Genomic DNA, 19,076 nt, shown 5'->3' with positions numbered 1-19,076 from the left:
AAAATCCGATAATTTGAGCTCACTAACATTTATTTTGAATAACTATTCTAACTACATGATATTCTTGCAAGTTCTTTTGTTATGCCCTTCACCTCCACAATTGCCACATGACACCTTGTATTTCTTTGACTTTATTTCATCAAATGTTTTATATCATTCCTTGTGAGGTCTCCCTGGTTGCCTTTTATCTCCCGCCGGTGGCTTTACTACCTCATCCAAAATATGTTGTGGCACATCCCATTTGCCTTCATCAGGAAGAGGATTTACTGGCATTTAATAGGTAAGCAGAAGGCTCTTCCTTGTGTAATACGGAGAGCAATAGTTTTCGTATGTTTCATTCCTATGCCTTAATGCTGCCAAAGCATGCACACATGGAAGTTCATCAAGTTGGAATTGGCCACAACTACATTTCTTGTTTTCTAGACACACAATGTACCGCTTCACACCATCTAACATAGTATGTATCTGTTGAAGCCCTCACCTACAATTGAAGACCAAACAGAAATAATAATACATCAATCATTAAAATGGATTATCAACAATTTACCTACAAATCAGCAACAAATATATTACAGCTCATCTACAAACTATTATTACCGACAATTTGACTATAGTTTAACTACAATCCGGAAACACTGTAGCTAGTACTTTTTTGATTCTCCTGCACCAAAAAAAATATCTTACCCTTAGTTTCTGAGATAATGTACTGTTGTCTTCCAATTCTTTGTTGTATTTGTGACCAAGGTATGTGAAAGTACCCTTTGCCTTCGATAACTTTTCTTTTGTCCAACGTTCAAGAAGAGTCCTCATATACTCAAATATATCAAATATTGGCAGCTCTCTTGCATCTTTTGTTACAGCATTCAACGACTCGGCAATGTTTGACGTCATAGTAAAAGTTCTATTCACCGTTGCATGTACTCTTGACCATCTATGATAGCCAATATCATATAGGTAAGACTTTACACACAGGTCTACCTCTTCAATCTTCAACATCCTTTCATTAAATTCATCCAGAGTGTATGACCGTGCTGTAGCAAAGTACAATTCATGTAATTGTAGATGTCCCTTCTTGAATTTTGACCTTATATTTGTCCATATATGCCACATGCAAGAGTAGTGTGCCATGCCCGGATAGACAACTGATGTTGCATTTAGTATACTCTCATGCCTATTTGAAACAACATACATTGAAGGTCTTTCACCATATGCCTCCTTGAATTGCTCAAAGAACCACTTCCAAGATGCGTCGTTTTCAGAATCAACCACAGCATATGCCAAGGGAAAAATAGTACCTACATTTTTAAGACATAAAATATGATTAAATAACAACTACAATATATATTGAGAATATAGACAAGTTAACTACATTCTTTTATATAACTACAAAATAACTACAACATAACTACAATTTAACTGCATTTTAAAGACTGTCTACAAAATAAGTACAAAATTATTCCATTATTTACCTGCTGCATCCATGGTGCTTGCTGTCAGCATAATCCCCATGTAGGCTGACTTTAAGAATGTCCCATCAACCACTACTACCGGCCTACAATGTTGCCAACCATTTATTGATGTACAAAGAGCAACAAATGCGTATAAGAAGCAATCATCTGCTGCCTTCTTCAATTTAACAACAGAACAAGGATAATTCTTCTCAAGAATATAAAAATATTTGGGTAATTTGTTGTAGGAGTCACACGGATTCCCTCTCAAAAACTGTAAAGCTTTTTCCTTTGCTCTCCATGCTTGCATGTAGCTTAGGTTCAGTCCATGTTCGGATAACATGTCAGTTTGTATGTCCTTTGGTGTGTAAATAGTCTTAGGATCACAATACTTTGGAACGACCATGCTACCAAGTACTGCTGCAGTACGTTTTTGCTGTATGAATGTTTCGTCCATTAGGCAACATGTGTGTTGACGGCTGAAACTTCTTATCTTGAACATTGCCGAATCATTAATTGACGTTTCCTTGAAATGCCATTTACAGCTTTCAGCAACACATATAAGCCAGTAGCTACAAAAGAAATACAATATTTACACAAATTTATGAAAAACTACAATTAACTACAAACTGACTACAATTTATCTACAATTTATAAAACCCACCTATCTTCAATCATACACTGATTTTGCTGATATATTATCCACAAATAACTACATACCTTCTATGACTAGATCTTTTTACTCTGAACTGGAACTTGTGCATCACTGAATAATTCTTCATTGCAGCAGCTACTGTTTGCTTGTCCTGATAAACTTGTCCTTCTTCAATATATGTTTGCGTAGATTCAGTTATTATTTCACTTTGATATTCCTCTATAGCTGGTGAGGATGGAAATTCAAGTAGGTTTAGGGATCCAGACGAACCTGCAAACAATAAATTCATAAATGTAGTTTCTATGTAGATAATTTTGAAAACAACATTGCTTTATCCTTTTCAGTACTATGTGAGCTTTGTAGTTTAATTGTAGGTAATTATAGTAATATTGTAGATAACATAGTAACACCATAACTCTCTGCAATGTCGAATCAAACATACCTGCTGTCACACCTCCTTTTTCCGCGCCCGAGGGGGCGCAAGGGGAGTTTTTTCCAATTAAAGGACAATCGAAACGGGATTCATTTGTTTATTTCAGAGTCGCCACTTGGGAGATTTAGGGTGTCCCAAGTCACCAATTTTAATCCCGAATCGAGGAAAATAATGACTCTATATTACAGTCCGCGTACCAGAAATCTAGATAAGGAATTCTGTTAACCCGGGAGAAGGTGTTAGGCATTCCCGAGTTCCGTGGTTCTAGCACGGTCGCTCAACTGTTATATTTGGCTTATTTATCTGATTTTTAATACACTATGAACTTATGTGCAAATTTATCTTTTAACCGCTTTATTATTATTGTTTTTACAAGAATGTGAACATCGCTTAAAATATATCTTTGGACTGTGTCACATGAAATGCACCCACAATCCGAAACATATTTTATTTGATGTTTTAGGATTTGGATTTGGGTCGCATGAAATGCACACCCGAGTTTAAGAAAATTAGATTATTAAAGGTGCGCCTAAAGAGACTATAGCGTTATTATTTTGCGGAGGCCGTGAAATTCGCTAAACAACCCTCCTGAATTCTAAGTAATTTTAAACAAGTATTTACTGAGGGCCCCGCAATCTGTATTTTTATTCGGCGAGGCTCATCTCATTCTTATTTTTTTTAAGAATTTGCAACGTCATGGAAATGCATCTCGGGCCGCGCCACAATCAATGCGCCCGTGACTAGAGACATATTTCGACTCCGTTGAGATTTGGATTTGGGTCACATAAATGTGCACCCGAGTTTAGGGAGATAACATTATTAAAGGCGCGCCTAAAGCAACTAGCGCATTATTATTTTTGGGTAGGGCCGTGAAACTTGCTAAACGGCCCGTCCCGGAATCTAAGTATTCGATATATGCATTTAGAGGGCCCCACGGCTTGTGCATTTTTTCTTTTTATTTTTTTTTTTATTTTTTTTTTATTTTTTGCAAGGCTCGTCTCATTTTTACTATTTAAGGGCAAACTTAAAACAACTACGATTTCCTACTAGTGAAGCCATCCAAGATTAAACGAACAAAACGATTCTAACAGGTAATAATATTCATGGTAAAAATGAAAAAATAGAATAACCTCGTTCGTATGCTCATATTTACTTTAAGCATGCAGTAACTAAACATAAAAATACCATTCTTAACACAACAACAAAAATTGCATCGTTGACATTTATAAATATAGAATATTTTCATTTATTGCCTTGAACAATAATATGCAAAATGAATGAAATGAAGCAAAGGACGAAGAACACCAACCTTCGAACCTCGACAATCCTAGAACGACAAACAGTGCTTTCTACGGAACTCGAACCGGACTTCACCGAACAAGGAACAACAACGAAAACCCCGGAACAAACTCGACGAACCGGACCTCGACTCAACTTTGGACTTTGGACTGGAACTCGACTCAGCTTTTTGGGCTTTGGACTGGAACTCGACCTCGACTCGACCTCACTGACGGCTTGTTTGGTCGACGACTGTGGAGCTCGCAACGGCAACAATGGCGGATTCAAGGAGGAGGAAGGAGATGGTTATGGCGGTGTTTGGACAGTGTCCAGGAGCTGGTCGTTGCTATATTTTTCCGGCGCGACCTCTGTGTATTTGAAGCAGCAGTTGGAGAGGTCGTTTGGGCAGTTGGCGACGGGGGGTGGTTGGGCGACGCAGTTTGGGCAGTGGTCGACGACGGAGTGTTTGGTGGGGGTGACGACGCTGAGGAGGTTGGTGGCGACGTGAGGAGGTGGTGGTCGACGCGGGTCATGGCGTTTGGACAGTGGTAGGCGATGGAGGAGTTGGGTGGTCGTTCATGGAGGCGGGCTGGTTGGGTTTGACGGAGGGTCGACGATGGAGTGTTTGGCGGGGTGACGACGGGTCGGTTTGGTCGTCGGGCAATCGACGGAGTTGGAGGGGACGGGTGGTGTTGGGTTGAGGAGGGGGTCTGTTGGTTTTTTTTGACGATGGGGAGTCCCGGAGGTCTAGGGTTTTTGCTTCTTCTTCTTTTATGAAGAAGAAGCGTGAACAGTGGTATCCTCTCCAAAAAATTCAAAAATCCGTCCTCTCCTTTCATGTTTTGTCCGTGTATTTGTAATGTTTTTCCCTCAAAAAATGAGCCCCACGCGTGGTGGGGTTCAAGGCATATGTCCCCCACGCGTGGTGGGGTTCCCCACGTGTCCTGGACACGGTTTATTATGGGCTCGGTCCGAAAATTAGGCCTAAAACCGGGTAGTTTAAACCCGAATATCATTCTTTTGCCCGGACCCGAGAAATAGGAACACGTTACTTAACTAGTCCTATGTGAGCAAAATAACTACCAAAAATAAGACTAGTATTTAAACAAAACTATATATTTTTAAATATTTTTCAAGGTTTAAAATAGCTACAAAATATTAATAAAACTATATTTTTTTTTGCAATTTTCGTTTTTAAATATTAAGATAAAATATGAGGTAATATTTTTGTATTTTTTCAAAGTTAAAAATGCCTATAAAACTTTAATAGAATTATTATTTTTGTATTTTTTCGAAATTATATAAGGTACAAAAATAAAGTGCAATTTTTTGTATTTTTCAAGTTTATGAGAAATACATAAACTAAAATTTATATATATATTTTTTTGAAATTTTCTTTTTGCAACGAAATAAAGTAAAAATAGTTAAAATAGCTATACTAGACCCAATTTCACATATTCACACTAAAAATGTGAAAATTCTCGGGAGGGTCAAAAATCACGTGCTTACAGCTGCCCCTCTTTGACTGGAAACACGAAGAGTTTTCCGACAAAGAACGACTAGACGTGTTTTTGACCCGACCATTACTTGGACGGACTACACTTGAGGAAAGGGAGGGAATGTGACCGAGCCCTGGTATCCGAGCTGCCTACATATCCTTGGTTATACAGGAATCAGGCCACGTGTAGTTCGGAAATGAGAGAGATAGTGAAGTGTACCGAGGTGAAGAGCCGATCGAGGTGCCGTTCCGTTGAGGTTCCGATCCGCGGTCCTGTCATTACAACAAAAATGAAAACTGAAAAAGACTAACTAAGCCTATCAGCTACTAGTTACAAGGATTCCTATCTCTTAAGTCTTCTGAAACTTGGTCTTGAGTCTTGAATGGTGCTTCATACAGACTTTGGATTTGAATCTTGATACTTGCTAGTTGTAGGCGCTAGTTCTTGAGCAGATCACATCTGTTCTCCACTTCCGTGCTTCGGATTCATTCATTTTTCTCTTTTTCTTTTTCTTCTTTTTTTCTTTTTGTTTTTTTTGTGACTAGCTTTTGTTGACCCTCTCAGACTGTTGACTCGCATCCTTGGGGCGAGATTCTTGTTGCTTCTATCTTGGATTGAGTGCTGGGGATTTTTGTTGTAATCCTTCTGCTCTCCAGTGGGTCACTGCTTGATTTTGAAAAATGTTTTCTCCGTTCTACAGGCGGGTCCCTGACAATCAAAGCAAACAAAACAAACAAAATTTCCTAACCCAGTTTGTGCTGGGAAGGTTTGTGAGTCGTTAGCAAAATTGTAACTCACTTACACTACTGATGCAATGATGAGAGTGAACTAAAGACTAGGCTAGGATGTGCATCTCCTATGAGTAAAACCAAAACTCTTGCTAGCAAATGTGTCTGCTAAAATAAAACCTCAATGACTCAAACTAGAAAGTGTGTCTTCTATGGTTGAATCGGAATGAGCTAAACTAGGAAGTGCATCTCCTAAGGGTGAAAACTCTAGTGACTAGAACTAGGAAGTGTGTCTCCTATGAACCTGAAAGACCTTGATTAGGAAGTGCGTCTCCTACGGGTAAACTTCAAATGAATCTGGACTAGGAATGGTGTCTCCTATGGTAGAACTTAAAAATGAATCAAACTAGGAAGTGCATCTCCTAGGGGTGAAATCTTTTTAGGAAGTGCGTCTCCTATTGGTGAAACTGAACTTAGGAAGTGCGTCTCCTACTGGTGAAACTTATCTTAGGAAGTGCGTCTCCTACTGGTAAAACTTGCTTAGGAAGTGCGTCTCCTATGGTGAAACTGAACTTTAGGAAGTGCGCCTCCTATGGTGAAACTGACTTAGGAAGTGCGTCTCCTATGGGTGAAATGAACTTAGGAAGTGCGTCTCCTATTGGTGAAACTTGCTTTTAGGAAGTGCGTCTCCTATGGTGAAACTTGAACATAGGAAGTGCGTCTCCTATTGGTGAAACTTGCTTTAGGAAGTGCGTCTCCTATGGTGAAAATAACTTAGGAAGTGCGTCTCCTATTGATGAAACTTGCTTAGGAAGTGCGTCTCCTATTGGTGAAACTTGCTTTAGGAAGTGCGTCTCCTATGGTGAAACTTGAACATAGGAAGTGCGTCTCCTATTGGTGAAACTTGCTTTAGGAAGTGCGTCTCCTATGGTGAAAATAACTTAGGAAGTGCGTCTCCTATTGATGAAACTTGCTTAGGAAGTGCGTCTCCTATTGGTGAAACTTGCTTTAGGAAGTGCGTCTCCTATGGTGAAACTTGAACATAGGAAGTGCGTCTCCTATTGGTGAAACTTGCTTTAGGAAGTGCGTCTCCTATGGTGAAAATAACTTAGGAAGTGCGTCTCCTATTGATGAAACTTGCTTAGGAAGTGCGTCTCCTATTGGTGAAACTTGAACTTAGGAAGTGCGTCTCCTATTGATGAAACTTGCTTAGGAAGTGCGTCTCCTACTGGTGAAACTGAAACTTAGGAAGTGCGTCTCCTATTGGTGAAACTGAAACTAGGAAGTGCGTCTCCTATTGGTGAAATAAACTTAGGAAGTGCGTCTCCTATTGGTGAAACTTGTTTAGGAAGTGCGTCTCCTATTGGTGAAACTTGCTTAGGAAGTGCGTCTCCTATTGGTGAATTAAACTTAGGAAGTGCGTCTCCTATCGGTGAAATTAACTTAGGAAGTGCGTCTCCTATTGGTGAATGGATTTAGGAAGTGCGTCTCCTATTGGTAGAACTGAATTTAGGAAGTGCGTCTCCTATGGTAAAACTGAACTTAGGAGGAAATGCATCTCCTATGGGTAAAAACGTGGAATGTATGCCTCTGTTATCTGGGCGGGCTCCCGATTTCAACACTTGAAAAGTAAAGACTGAATTTATGCCTCTCATTATACAGATGGGCGCCTGGCTTCAACACTTAAAAGTAAAGACTGAATGTATTCCTCTCATTATACAGGTGGGCGCCTGGTTTCAACACTTAAAAGTAAAGACTGAATTTATGCCTCTCATTATACAGGTGGGCGCCTGGTTTCAACACTTAAAAGTAAAGACTGAATGTATTCCTCTCATTATACAGGTGGGCGCCTGGTAAAACCTGAAATAAAAAGACTGAAACCAACAGATCCTATTTGAGGGCGGATGAACCCAACAGATCCTATTTGAGGGCGGATGAACCCGACATATCCTATTTGAGGGCGGATGAACCCAACATATCCTATTTGAGGGCGGATGAACCCGACATATCCTATTTGAGGGCGGATGAACCCGACAGATCCTATTTGAGGGCGGATGAACCCGACAGATCCTATTTGAGGGCGGATGAACCCGACAGATCCTATTTGAGGGCGGATGAACCCGACATATCCTATTTGAGGGCGGATGAACCCGACATATCCTATTTGAGGGCGGATGAACCCGACAGATCCTATTTGAGGGCGGATGAACCCGACAGATCCTATTTGAGGGCGGATGAACCCGACAGATCCTATTTGAGGGCGGATGAACCCGACATATCCTATTTGAGGGCGGATGAACCCGACAGATCCTATTTGAGGGCGGATGAACCCGACATATCCTATTTGAGGGCGGACGAACCCGACATATCCTATTTGAGGGCGGACGAACCCAACATATCCTATTTGAGGGCGGATGAACCCGAAATATCCTTAAGACTTGAAAATGTCTTACCTCGAATACTTGCTGGGGATTGGGATGAATTTTCCTTTTCTACCTTCCCCATTTTTATTATTATTCTTTTTTTTTTTTCTATTCCCTTTTTTATTTTTGTTTTGTTTTTGCATAGCTTCTCCCTTCAAAGAATACCTCCCTTGATTACTTACCTGTTGGGGGGTAAAATGTTATCAGCTGGGGGTACCTGACTTCCAGAAAATTTTCTAAATGGAAGGAAAATTTTCTGCCCCAGTTTGATAATATCCCTTGTGGCATGCGTTTCTGCCTCAATGCCATTTCCCTTACCTGTTCCAAATCAAACAAAATTGTTAGTTTAAAACATGGTGGTTGGTTGTGATACTCCCAATGGGATGGCTTTTCCTTTTTTCCTTCCTTGCTTTGCGTTGCACAACTTGTTGGGGATGATATTATGTGCTAGGGATAATCCCTTCCTGCTGGGGGATATCCCTCTTCTTTTGTGGCATAGCTTGGAAACTGGCATTTTCCCCGACCTTTTAGTCTAGCATTGATTTCGCCAAATCATGCTCACTGCTCTCCTTGCTTTGAGGTTTATAACCTTGGTTTTGGCAAGGATATCCCTCTTGACGCTTGTCAATCCTTTTGTCAATTCCCTTTGCTGGGGATATGTTTCTTGACACTGGCCTCGCGTTTGCTCCCTACTGACTATACCACTTGGATGTACTAGTCAGATCTCATTTTGGAAAGCTGATGGCCTATTTGAAGTCATTTCATACCTGTTCTGACCAGACATACTCTATTGGGGATTTTTCTATGAAAGGAAAAAGATGAAAGGGAACAGGATAAAAAGACAAAGGAAGAAACATGACTCTTTAACAAAAGAAACTATAAATAAAAAAACCCTATCAAATGCAGATACCGACTCTAATGGCCATGACATGCGTATGTGGCCTATCCTTTACCGCCAATCATCTTTCAAGATCCTCAATTGGCGATTCCCCATCTGATTCCCAATCTTATTCGACTTGCAGTGCCCGAAGGGTTTTCACTATCAAGCCTCTCTCATTTTGGTTTTCTCTCAGCTTTCATCGCCTTATGGTGCCTGTGAAGGTTTTCACCGATAAGACTCTCTCATTTGTATCATTTTCCAGCTGGGGATTTGGAGTGTCGTCGGCATGACTCTTTCTGCTGGAGATTAGAGTCCTTTCTGTTGGGGAAACAGAATGTTATGTTCGCCGGTAAGAATCTTATTTGTCTGACTTGGCATCTTTTGAAGACTGGTCAGAAGGTCTTTCTTTGGACCGTAATGTGGGTTTTGGATAGGGCTAGAAAGAAAGGGTATAAAAGGCTCAAAAAATGCATTAATTTTGGGTTATTAATTACAACCTTCGGAATTAGATTTATTTACAACAAACGCAACTTTTGCCCCATTTTCTTGCTTGGGGATATTTTAATTGATTTTTTTTTCATTTTTCAAAACTATGACCGAGCCGTGAAGCGCCTACGTATCCTCTTTGAGGAATCAGGTCAAACGTAGTTCCCAATTCCTCTTTTTCTTTTGACTTTCCTTTTTTTTTTTTGCTTTTTATCATTTTTCTTTTCTTTTCTTTTTCCCCTTTTTTTCTCTTTTTTCGTTTTGTTGTTTTCTTTCTTTCTCTTTTTTTTTTTTTCGTTGTTACTGATTCCGAACGAGGGGTATGAAAGAAAAATACATAAGGCTCAAAAGGGGTAACGAAGGATAAAGTGTTTGGGTAGCAGAACAAAATGCCTTCGTCATTCCAGTCTTCAACACATGCCAAGTGCAAACAACACAATTAAACCATAGATTTATAGCTCTTCCGATGGTGCCGGACTTGACAATTATATTCAACATCTGTTTGTTCATTTGTCACTTCTAAAACACCGTTGGGCGACACTCTCATTCTCATTATTATGAACGACCCTCATGCCAATTTAGGCGAATCTTTCTTTAACGGTTTTCTTTGTGTTTAACTTGCCCCAGTTCCACATGACTCGGGCTCCAAATAATCTCAAACCGTCCTTATTTTCTTTAAATGGTTTGATCGCCTTTCTGGGGTTTTATGATTAACTTTAAAGACTAGGCCCAAATTGGGTGCGCATGTCATGTCCCTAGAATCGGTATTGAATAAAAAATGATAAAAGGACTAAACAAAACTTGAAATAAAAAGGACCGGATTTTGCATTAGATTACCGGTGAAATGGTTTGAATGACCAGACAAACAAAACAACCAGAATAAAATTCTAACCCCGCCTCGACAAAACTTAAACAAACTTATATGTCAAAATGGAAAGATAGGAAGGTTTGACACAAGACAAATCCAAATGACAATCCTAATAATCCGAACAGCGGAAATGACAACAAAATAGACCATCAAAGATCCTCTCCGGTTGACCCAAAATGGAGTGTCTTTCCAACTGCAAAGCATGACATTTTAGCCATTGATCTCTATATCAACATTGCCAAGACCATCCCCAACTTCAGTATTATCAACATCAATCAACAAGTTCTCAAGATGATTCGCCTGCTCCCTGTCACTGTCGTCGATCACAATTGTCCCTTCCTGAATCATTCTTTCGATTTCCTTTTTCAAAGAACGACAATCTTCAATGCTATGTCCTTGGACATTAGAGTGGTACATGCATCGTACAGCAGGATTGAACCCTTTTGCATATGGATCTGGAGTATAGCCAAGGAGCGGCTCAATCAGTCCTGAAAGCTTTAGCTTTTCAAACAAACTTGCGTAGGACTCCCCAATTGGCGTGAAATTGTTTCCTTGCCTTTGTTTTCCCCCTTGCCCCTGTTTTCTAGGGTCGTTGGGTGCTTGGAAACGATGTGAAGGCAAGAATACATTATGTGGTGTTGGCTCTCGCCAGCGGGGGTGACCTGATGGTTGACCCTGCGACCGGACCTCGTTCGAAGGATAATACTGAGGCGGATTATGTGGAGCTCGGGGGCAGGCTTGGGCATGATGGTCTGAAAAGAGTGGCTCTAATGGTGGGTAGTAGGGTTGTGGAAGGTTGTATGGAGTGTGTGGATAATTTGTATGACTGGGCCTGGGCTGGTAGTGAGGGGAAGGACCTCTGAATTTGGACCCAGTACTTGCTTCGACTGATGCGACCTCGAGCACACCTCCCGCGCCGCTCTGAATAGCTTGGGTCGTTGCCTTGAGCGCTGAGTAATTTAGGATTTTGTCAGACCTTAGGCCCTCCTCTATCATGACCCCTATCTTTACCACTTCATTGAAGGATTTCCCAACCGTTGTCACCAAGTGACCAAAGTAAGTTGGATCAAGTGTTTGCAAGAAGCAGTCCACCATTTCTCCCTCTTTCATGGGAGGATCAACTCTGGCCGCTTGTTCTCTCCAGCGGAAACCAAACTCACGAAAACTTTCCCCGGGCTTCTTTTCAGTCCTCAGCAATGTGAGACGGTCAGGGACTATCTCGAGATTGTACTGGAAATGACTTGCGAAAGCCTGCGCCAGATCATCCCAAGTATACCACCTACTGGGATCCTGCCTGGTATACCATTCTAGCGCAGATCCGCTCAAACTCTGGCCGAAATAAGCTATTAGCAGCTCATCCTTGCCGCCTGCCCCTCTCATTTTGCTACAGAATCCCCGCAAATGTGCCATGGGATCACCGTGCCCTTCATATAAATCAAACTTAGGCATCTTGAACCCAGCCGGGAGTTGGACGTCTGGGAAAGGGCATAGATCTTTGTATGCTACGCTGACCTGGTTGCCCAAACCGTGCAGGTTCCTGAAGGACTGCTCCAAGCTTTTGAACTTTCTCAACACTTCATCCTGTTCAGGGGCCTTAACCGGCTTCTCAACCTCTGCCGGGACTTCCAAATGGGGATTGTAAGCCTGTGGTTCGGGTGCATGGAATGTAGGTTCAGGGGGATAGAATTGTGTATCGTGAGCCTGAAACAATGGCTCACTGGTCGTTCGTTGCAAAGGGGCCGATGCAGGTCCCACAAAAATGGGAATATTGGGTGTTGGGAGAGGTTGATGGGGTGGTGGAGCTTGGGAATCATGAGGGCTTCTTTCGTGATGATAGAGGGGATTTGGGCGGCTTGTGGAGGGGCCAGAGTGAGGGTATTCCGGCATGTGTCCCAGTGTCTCAGGGCTCTTTTGTGTTTTGGCCAGGGCTAGCTGCATTGCATGCATCTCTAGTCCCATCCTTTCAATCTTTTCCATTGCCTCTTTTAGCAACTGGCTCATCGGCCTTTCTTCCTCATTACTATTCTCTGAAGTAGTCATGCTTGTTGCTACCGGTCCTTTGGATCTGGTTTGGTATGAATGTGTTGCCAGAATTCTTTAACAACTAACTGTTTGGTTATCAGACAACAACAAACTTTGTTAGTGTTAGAGCTTAACAGATTTGATCATAACACATAGAGGATGCAATGCACCTAGGCAGTTAACCGTTTCTACATGCTTTGCTTCAAACCACATGCGTCATCCCGGTTTGTTCATTCGTCTCTTTTTAGAGTATTCTGCGAAACCCCGCGTCTTATTTTATTTACATTTTCTTTTCTTTATTTATTAAAAGCGGTCGAATCTTATGGGGATTGCCTACGTATCACGTCCCCGCGTGAATCAGACCAGGCGTAGTTCTGCCAATAAAAGATAAACAACACTAAACACACATTTTTTTTTAAAAAAAAAAATTTAAAACAAACTGGGTTTTAAGGATTTAAAGATTACCCACCAGCTTGAAAATTAAACAACCGGCATGTTCTAATCAAAAGATTGGTAGACTTAAAACAAAATTCCAGCTCCCTTTCTCTGTTCGAAAAATGCCACCAAATGGTTATTTTTGCAAATGTGGCCCCTTCCAATTTTCTCATGAATTTTGAGGCCGGGGAGGATTATTTTGACACTTTGAAAGTTGTCCATTCTTTTACGAAAATAACCTTTCGACAACTGAAAGATACTCTAAGGCTATTTCGGCAAGAACGGTTTAAGACGCGGCCGAAGCTGGCTCGGCTTATTATGACAAAAGACGGTATTCACATGACCGCTGACTCTTTGATTTTTTTTCAAATTATGATAAAAACCTTGTATTGCAAACACGGCCTTTCGACGTCTCGGGGACGAAGCTTTTTAAGGCTGTGTGGGTCAACTGGACCAAAATCCTAAACATGACCCAAAGGTGGCTGTTTATGCAAAGTCAGCCTTCCGGCGTCCCTTTTGGGAACATTCGGCTATTTATGACAAAACAACATCACCTGACTTATTTATAACTCTTTTTATCGTTTTTCAAAATTAGAAAAGTCAATATTGCGAACACGGCCTTTCAACGTCTCGGGGACGAAGATTTTTAAGGCTGTGTGGGTCAACTGGACCAAATCTTAAATATGACCCAAAGGTGGCTGTTTATGCAAAGTCAGCCTTCCGGCGTCCCTCTCGGGAACATTCGGCTATGTCTTGATAAAACAACGTCACCCGACTTCTTTATGACAAAATTAAAATTTGACATGTTATTCTTTTATTATTATTTTTTTTTGTTTTTGGCTATTTTAGCAAAGGTGGGGTTGGACCCGATGAGGGTTGCCTACGTATCTCACATCCGGTGAGAATCAAACCCGCGTAGTTCGGGCAAATAAACTGTTTTTGAGAGGACCCCTTTCCATTTTCTATATTTTTTTTATTATTATTTTCACAACAATCAAATAGACTATTATTCTATTATTTTCATTTATAACAAACAAACGAATTAACGAAAAACATAAAACATTCCTTCTTTTTTGAGAAGGTGGGGTTGGACCCGATGAGGGTTGCCTACGTATCTCACATCCGGTGAGAATCAAACCCGCGTAGTTCGGTCGATCAAGGATAAGTAGATGAACTAACTTTTTTTGAATTTGAAAGAACTACTTTAAAAGAAGAAAGGAAGTATAATTTTTTATTTTTGATTGATTTTCTTTTTAAAAGAAACACTTCTAAGATATATTTTTGAATTTCATTTGCTTCTTTTTTTTTTATTCTAAAGAAGAAGAAGAAAATATTTTTTGGAATTTTACCTTTAATAAAAGAAATGCTTCTAAAATGTTTTTTTTTTTCTGAATTTTCTAAAGAAGAATCAAAATATTTTCGGATTTTTATTTATCTATTTTATCTTTTTTGAATTTTGAACTTTCTTTTGAATTTTTTTTTTTTTTGGATTATATATATACTTATTTTTGGAACAAATAATAAAACTCTTTTTATTTTTATTTCTGGCAAAACAAACTATTTTCTTTAATATTTTTTTAAAAAAACAGACAGAACAATGGTGATTTTTTTTTTATTCTTCCTTTGCTTTTAATATAACAAACCAATAAGACATTTCTTTTCATTTTCTCAAAATTTCGGCAGGGTTTCGATACTACTTGGACATTGGTTTTTTACCTCTAAAAATAAGTAGTTATATCTCCACACTGCCATTTTCTCATCTTTTCACGATTTTCTAATTTGTGGAAAATGATGACAACATATAAAATCTTTTTGATTTTTCCAATACTTTTATTTATTTTTATTATTTCTTTCAAAAATGTGGCATGGGAGACATAACGATTTCCAAGACTTCTTGGATTCCGCAAATGCTCCCCATGCGCTTTTCCCAACATATGAAGCGTGGGGGACATATGAGAATTCCAAGACTTCTTGGATTCCACAAATGTTCCCCATGTGCTTTCCCAAAAAGCAAGCGTGGGGGACATAGGGAATTCCAAGGCTTCTTGGATTCCACAAATGTTCCCCATGCTTTGATTAAAATAACATCATGCTGGAAACGACCAAATGACCCATACGCCCTTGACTAAATACAACATGTAGCACATAGGATGCCGAAAGATTGTCTATTATTTTCAGGTTGCTTGTCCTAGACGGACCCAACCCCTATGTTGAGTCCCCTAAGTCAAATGCACATGATGCAAATAAACGTTCCTACTAGGGATCCGGCATGTGGCTTTGTTATACTAGGTTCAAAAACTTGGGTCGGTGTTCTAGACAGTGTACCCGAGCGGACAACTCGAGCTGAGGAAGGTGCTCCTTTCCGGGAACCAAAAGGCCAGCCGGCTTAGAAACTTTCCGAGCCTCTTTTATTTAGGGTATGACACTAACAGAATAGGGAGTCTCAACCAGTAAGCACATCCCCGGAGGTAAGAAGAGAAAGGTTTCGGCACAGTTTATATACAGTTCAAATAATATCAAAGCGGTAAAAGCAGCATTTAGCACATTAGGCTCAAAACATGTAATAATCAGATAATAAATAAAGCCAAATAATAACAATTATTCTAAGCTCGAATTCTTAACCCTGAACCAGTGGTTCTGGGTGTCACATCCCCAGCAGAGTCGCCAGAGCTGTCACACCTCCTTTTTCCGCGCCCGAGGGGGCGCAAGGGGAGTTTTTTCCAATTAAAGGACAATCGAAACGGGATTCATTTGTTTATTTCAGAGTCGCCACTTGGGAGATTTAGGGTGTCCCAAGTCACCAATTTTAATCCCGAATCGAGGAAAATAATGACTCTATATTACAGTCCGCGTACCAGAAATCTAGATAAGGAATTCTGTTAACCCGGGAGAAGGTGTTAGGCATTCCCGAGTTCCGTGGTTCTAGCACGGTCGCTCAACTGTTATATTTGGCTTATTTATCTGATTTTTAATACACTATGAACTTATGTGCAAATTTATCTTTTAACCGCTTTATTATTATTGTTTTTACAAGAATGTGAACATCGCTTAAAATATATCTTTGGACTGTGTCACATGAAATGCACCCACAATCCGAAACATATTTTATTTGATGTTTTAGGATTTGGATTTGGGTCGCATGAAATGCACACCCGAGTTTAAGAAAATTAGATTATTAAAGGTGCGCCTAAAGAGACTATAGCGTTATTATTTTGCGGAGGCCGTGAAATTCGCTAAACAACCCTCCTGAATTCTAAGTAATTTTAAACAAGTATTTACTGAGGGCCCCGCAATCTGTATTTTTATTCGGCGAGGCTCATCTCATTCTTATTTTTTTTAAGAATTTGCAACGTCATGGAAATGCATCTCGGGCCGCGCCACAATCAATGCGCCCGTGACTAGAGACATATTTCGACTCCGTTGAGATTTGGATTTGGGTCACATAAATGTGCACCCGAGTTTAGGGAGATAACATTATTAAAGGCGCGCCTAAAGCAACTAGCGCATTATTATTTTTGGGTAGGGCCGTGAAACTTGCTAAACGGCCCGTCCCGGAATCTAAGTATTCGATATATGCATTTAGAGGGCCCCACGGCTTGTGCATTTTTTCTTTTTATTTTTTTTTTATTTTATTTTTTTTATTTTTTGCAAGGCTCGTCTCATTTTTACTATTTAAGGGCAAACTTAAAACAACTACGATTTCCTACTAGTGAAGCCATCCAAGATTAAACGAACAAAACGATTCTAACAGGTAATAATATTCATGGTAAAAATGAAAAAATAGAATAACCTCGTTCGTATGCTCATATTTACTTTAAGCATGCAGTAACTAAACATAAAAATACCATTCTTAACACAACAACAAAAATTGCATCGTTGACATTTATAAATATAGAATATTTTCATTTATTGCCTTGAACAATAATATGCAAAATGAATGAAATGAAGCAAAGGACGAAGAACACCAACCTTCGAACCTCGACAATCCTAGAACGACAAACAGTGCTTTCTACGGAACTCGAACCGGACTTCACCGAACAAGGAACAACAACGAAAACCCCGGAACAAACTCGACGAACCGGACCTCGACTCAACTTTGGACTTTGGACTGGAACTCGACTCAGCTTTTTGGGCTTTGGACTGGAACTCGACCTCGACTCGACCTCACTGACGGCTTGTTTGGTCGACGACTGTGGAGCTCGCAACGGCAACAATGGCGGATTCAAGGAGGAGGAAGGAGATGGTTATGGCGGTGTTTGGACAGTGTCCAGGAGCTGGTCGTTGCTATATTTTTCCGGCGCGACCTCTGTGTATTTGAAGCAGCAGTTGGAGAGGTCGTTTGGGCAGTTGGCGACGGGGGGTGGTTGGGCGACGCAGTTTGGGCAGTGGTCGACGACGGAGTGTTTGGTGGGGGTGACGACGCTGAGGAGGTTGGTGGCGACGTGAGGAGGTGGTGGTCGACGCGGGTCATGGCGTTTGGACAGTGGTAGGCGATGGAGGAGTTGGGTGGTCGTTCATGGAGGCGGGCTGGTTGGGTTTGACGGAGGGTCGACGATGGAGTGTTTGGCGGGGTGACGACGGGTCGGTTTGGTCGTCGGGCAATCGACGGAGTTGGAGGGGACGGGTGGTGTTGGGTTGAGGAGGGGGTCTGTTGGTTTTTTTTGACGATGGGGAGTCCCGGAGGTCTAGGGTTTTTGCTTCTTCTTCTTTTATGAAGAAGAAGCGTGAACAGTGGTATCCTCTCCAAAAAATTCAAAAATCCGTCCTCTCCTTTCATGTTTTGTCCGTGTATTTGTAATGTTTTTCCCTCAAAAAATGAGCCCCACGCGTGGTGGGGTTCAAGGCATATGTCCCCCACGCGTGGTGGGGTTCCCCACGTGTCCTGGACACGGTTTATTATGGGCTCGGTCCGAAAATTAGGCCTAAAACCGGGTAGTTTAAACCCGAATATCATTCTTTTGCCCGGACCCGAGAAATAGGAACACGTTACTTAACTAGTCCTATGTGAGCAAAATAACTACCAAAAATAAGACTAGTATTTAAACAAAACTATATATTTTTAAATATTTTTCAAGGTTTAAAATAGCTACAAAATATTAATAAAACTATATTTTTTTTTGCAATTTTCGTTTTTAAATATTAAGATAAAATATGAGGTAATATTTTTGTATTTTTTCAAAGTTAAAAATGCCTATAAAACTTTAATAGAATTATTATTTTTGTATTTTTTCGAAATTATATAAGGTACAAAAATAAAGTGCAATTTTTTGTATTTTTCAAGTTTATGAGAAATACATAAACTAAAATTTATATATATATTTTTTTGAAATTTTCTTTTTGCAACGAAATAAAGTAAAAATAGTTAAAATAGCTATACTAGACCCAATTTCACATATTCACACTAAAAATGTGAAAATTCTCGGGGAGGGTCAAAAATCACGTGCTTACACCTGCACTGGTGCTTTCATTGTTGATTGCCAATTCCATATTGAAATCTCTTACACTTATACATAAAGGATACGAACCTAAGTTTTTATTATCCTTTTTGGTTTCCATGTACACACGAACCCCCATATCATTCCTAATCTCCATTGGAGGACAATTCTCGTTCACAATGTATTTGATTTCTATAATTTTATCCGATGTATCAATCGATAATTGTTCTGCAGTTGTAGAACTGAGAATTCCGTAGCTTGCATTATCATCTACCACAATGGCATCAACTTCAAAATCTCTAAATATGCCATAGTTATCCCAAGTACCACTCGATTTCAGCATTATTGGGATTTTTGACATGATTTCGTGTAGTTGATAGGAAAAAAGATGAAGAACAGATATAGTTTCGACAATTTGAGTATTGATATCGACGAAGAGCAATTTTGTATTCTACAATTTGTATTGAGCTTCAGTAGCTTGCAATT

General features: G+C 40.2%; 1 protein-coding gene across 1 annotated transcript; it reads right to left on the bottom strand.

Moving 5' to 3' along the window:
• Positions 1-403: 403 nt before the first annotated feature.
• Positions 404-18,933, bottom strand: LOC142170398 (uncharacterized). Its single transcript, XM_075232300.1, has 5 exons — positions 18,681-18,933; positions 2,169-2,373; positions 1,470-2,020; positions 685-1,295; positions 404-481 (listed from the first exon to the last, which is right to left on the bottom strand). Exons 1-5 carry the CDS (start codon positions 18,931-18,933, stop codon positions 404-406), a joined length of 1,698 nt encoding a protein of 565 aa, XP_075088401.1.
• Positions 18,934-19,076: the final 143 nt, after the last annotated feature.

Source organism: Nicotiana tabacum, chromosome 16 (genome assembly GCF_000715075.1).
Source record: "Nicotiana tabacum cultivar K326 chromosome 16, ASM71507v2, whole genome shotgun sequence".
NCBI classification, from domain to species: domain Eukaryota; kingdom Viridiplantae; phylum Streptophyta; class Magnoliopsida; order Solanales; family Solanaceae; genus Nicotiana; species Nicotiana tabacum.
Note: the sequence above shows the minus strand (reverse complement) of the source record. Positions and strands in the feature narration are given on the sequence as shown.

Bases quoted from the DNA above. Each gene is read 5' to 3' on its own strand.
- LOC142170398 (XM_075232300.1), bottom strand. From the start codon at position 18,933: ATGCTGAAATCGAGTGGTACTTGGGATAACTATGGCATATTTAGAGAT. The intron at 2,374-18,680 runs GTTCGTATCCTT...TATTGTTTGCAG, and splicing joins AAAGGATAATAAAAACTTAG to GTTCGTCTGGATCCCTAAAC. The intron at 2,021-2,168 runs GTATGTAGTTAT...TTTCTTTTGTAG, and splicing joins AAAAGATCTAGTCATAGAAG to CTACTGGCTTATATGTGTTG.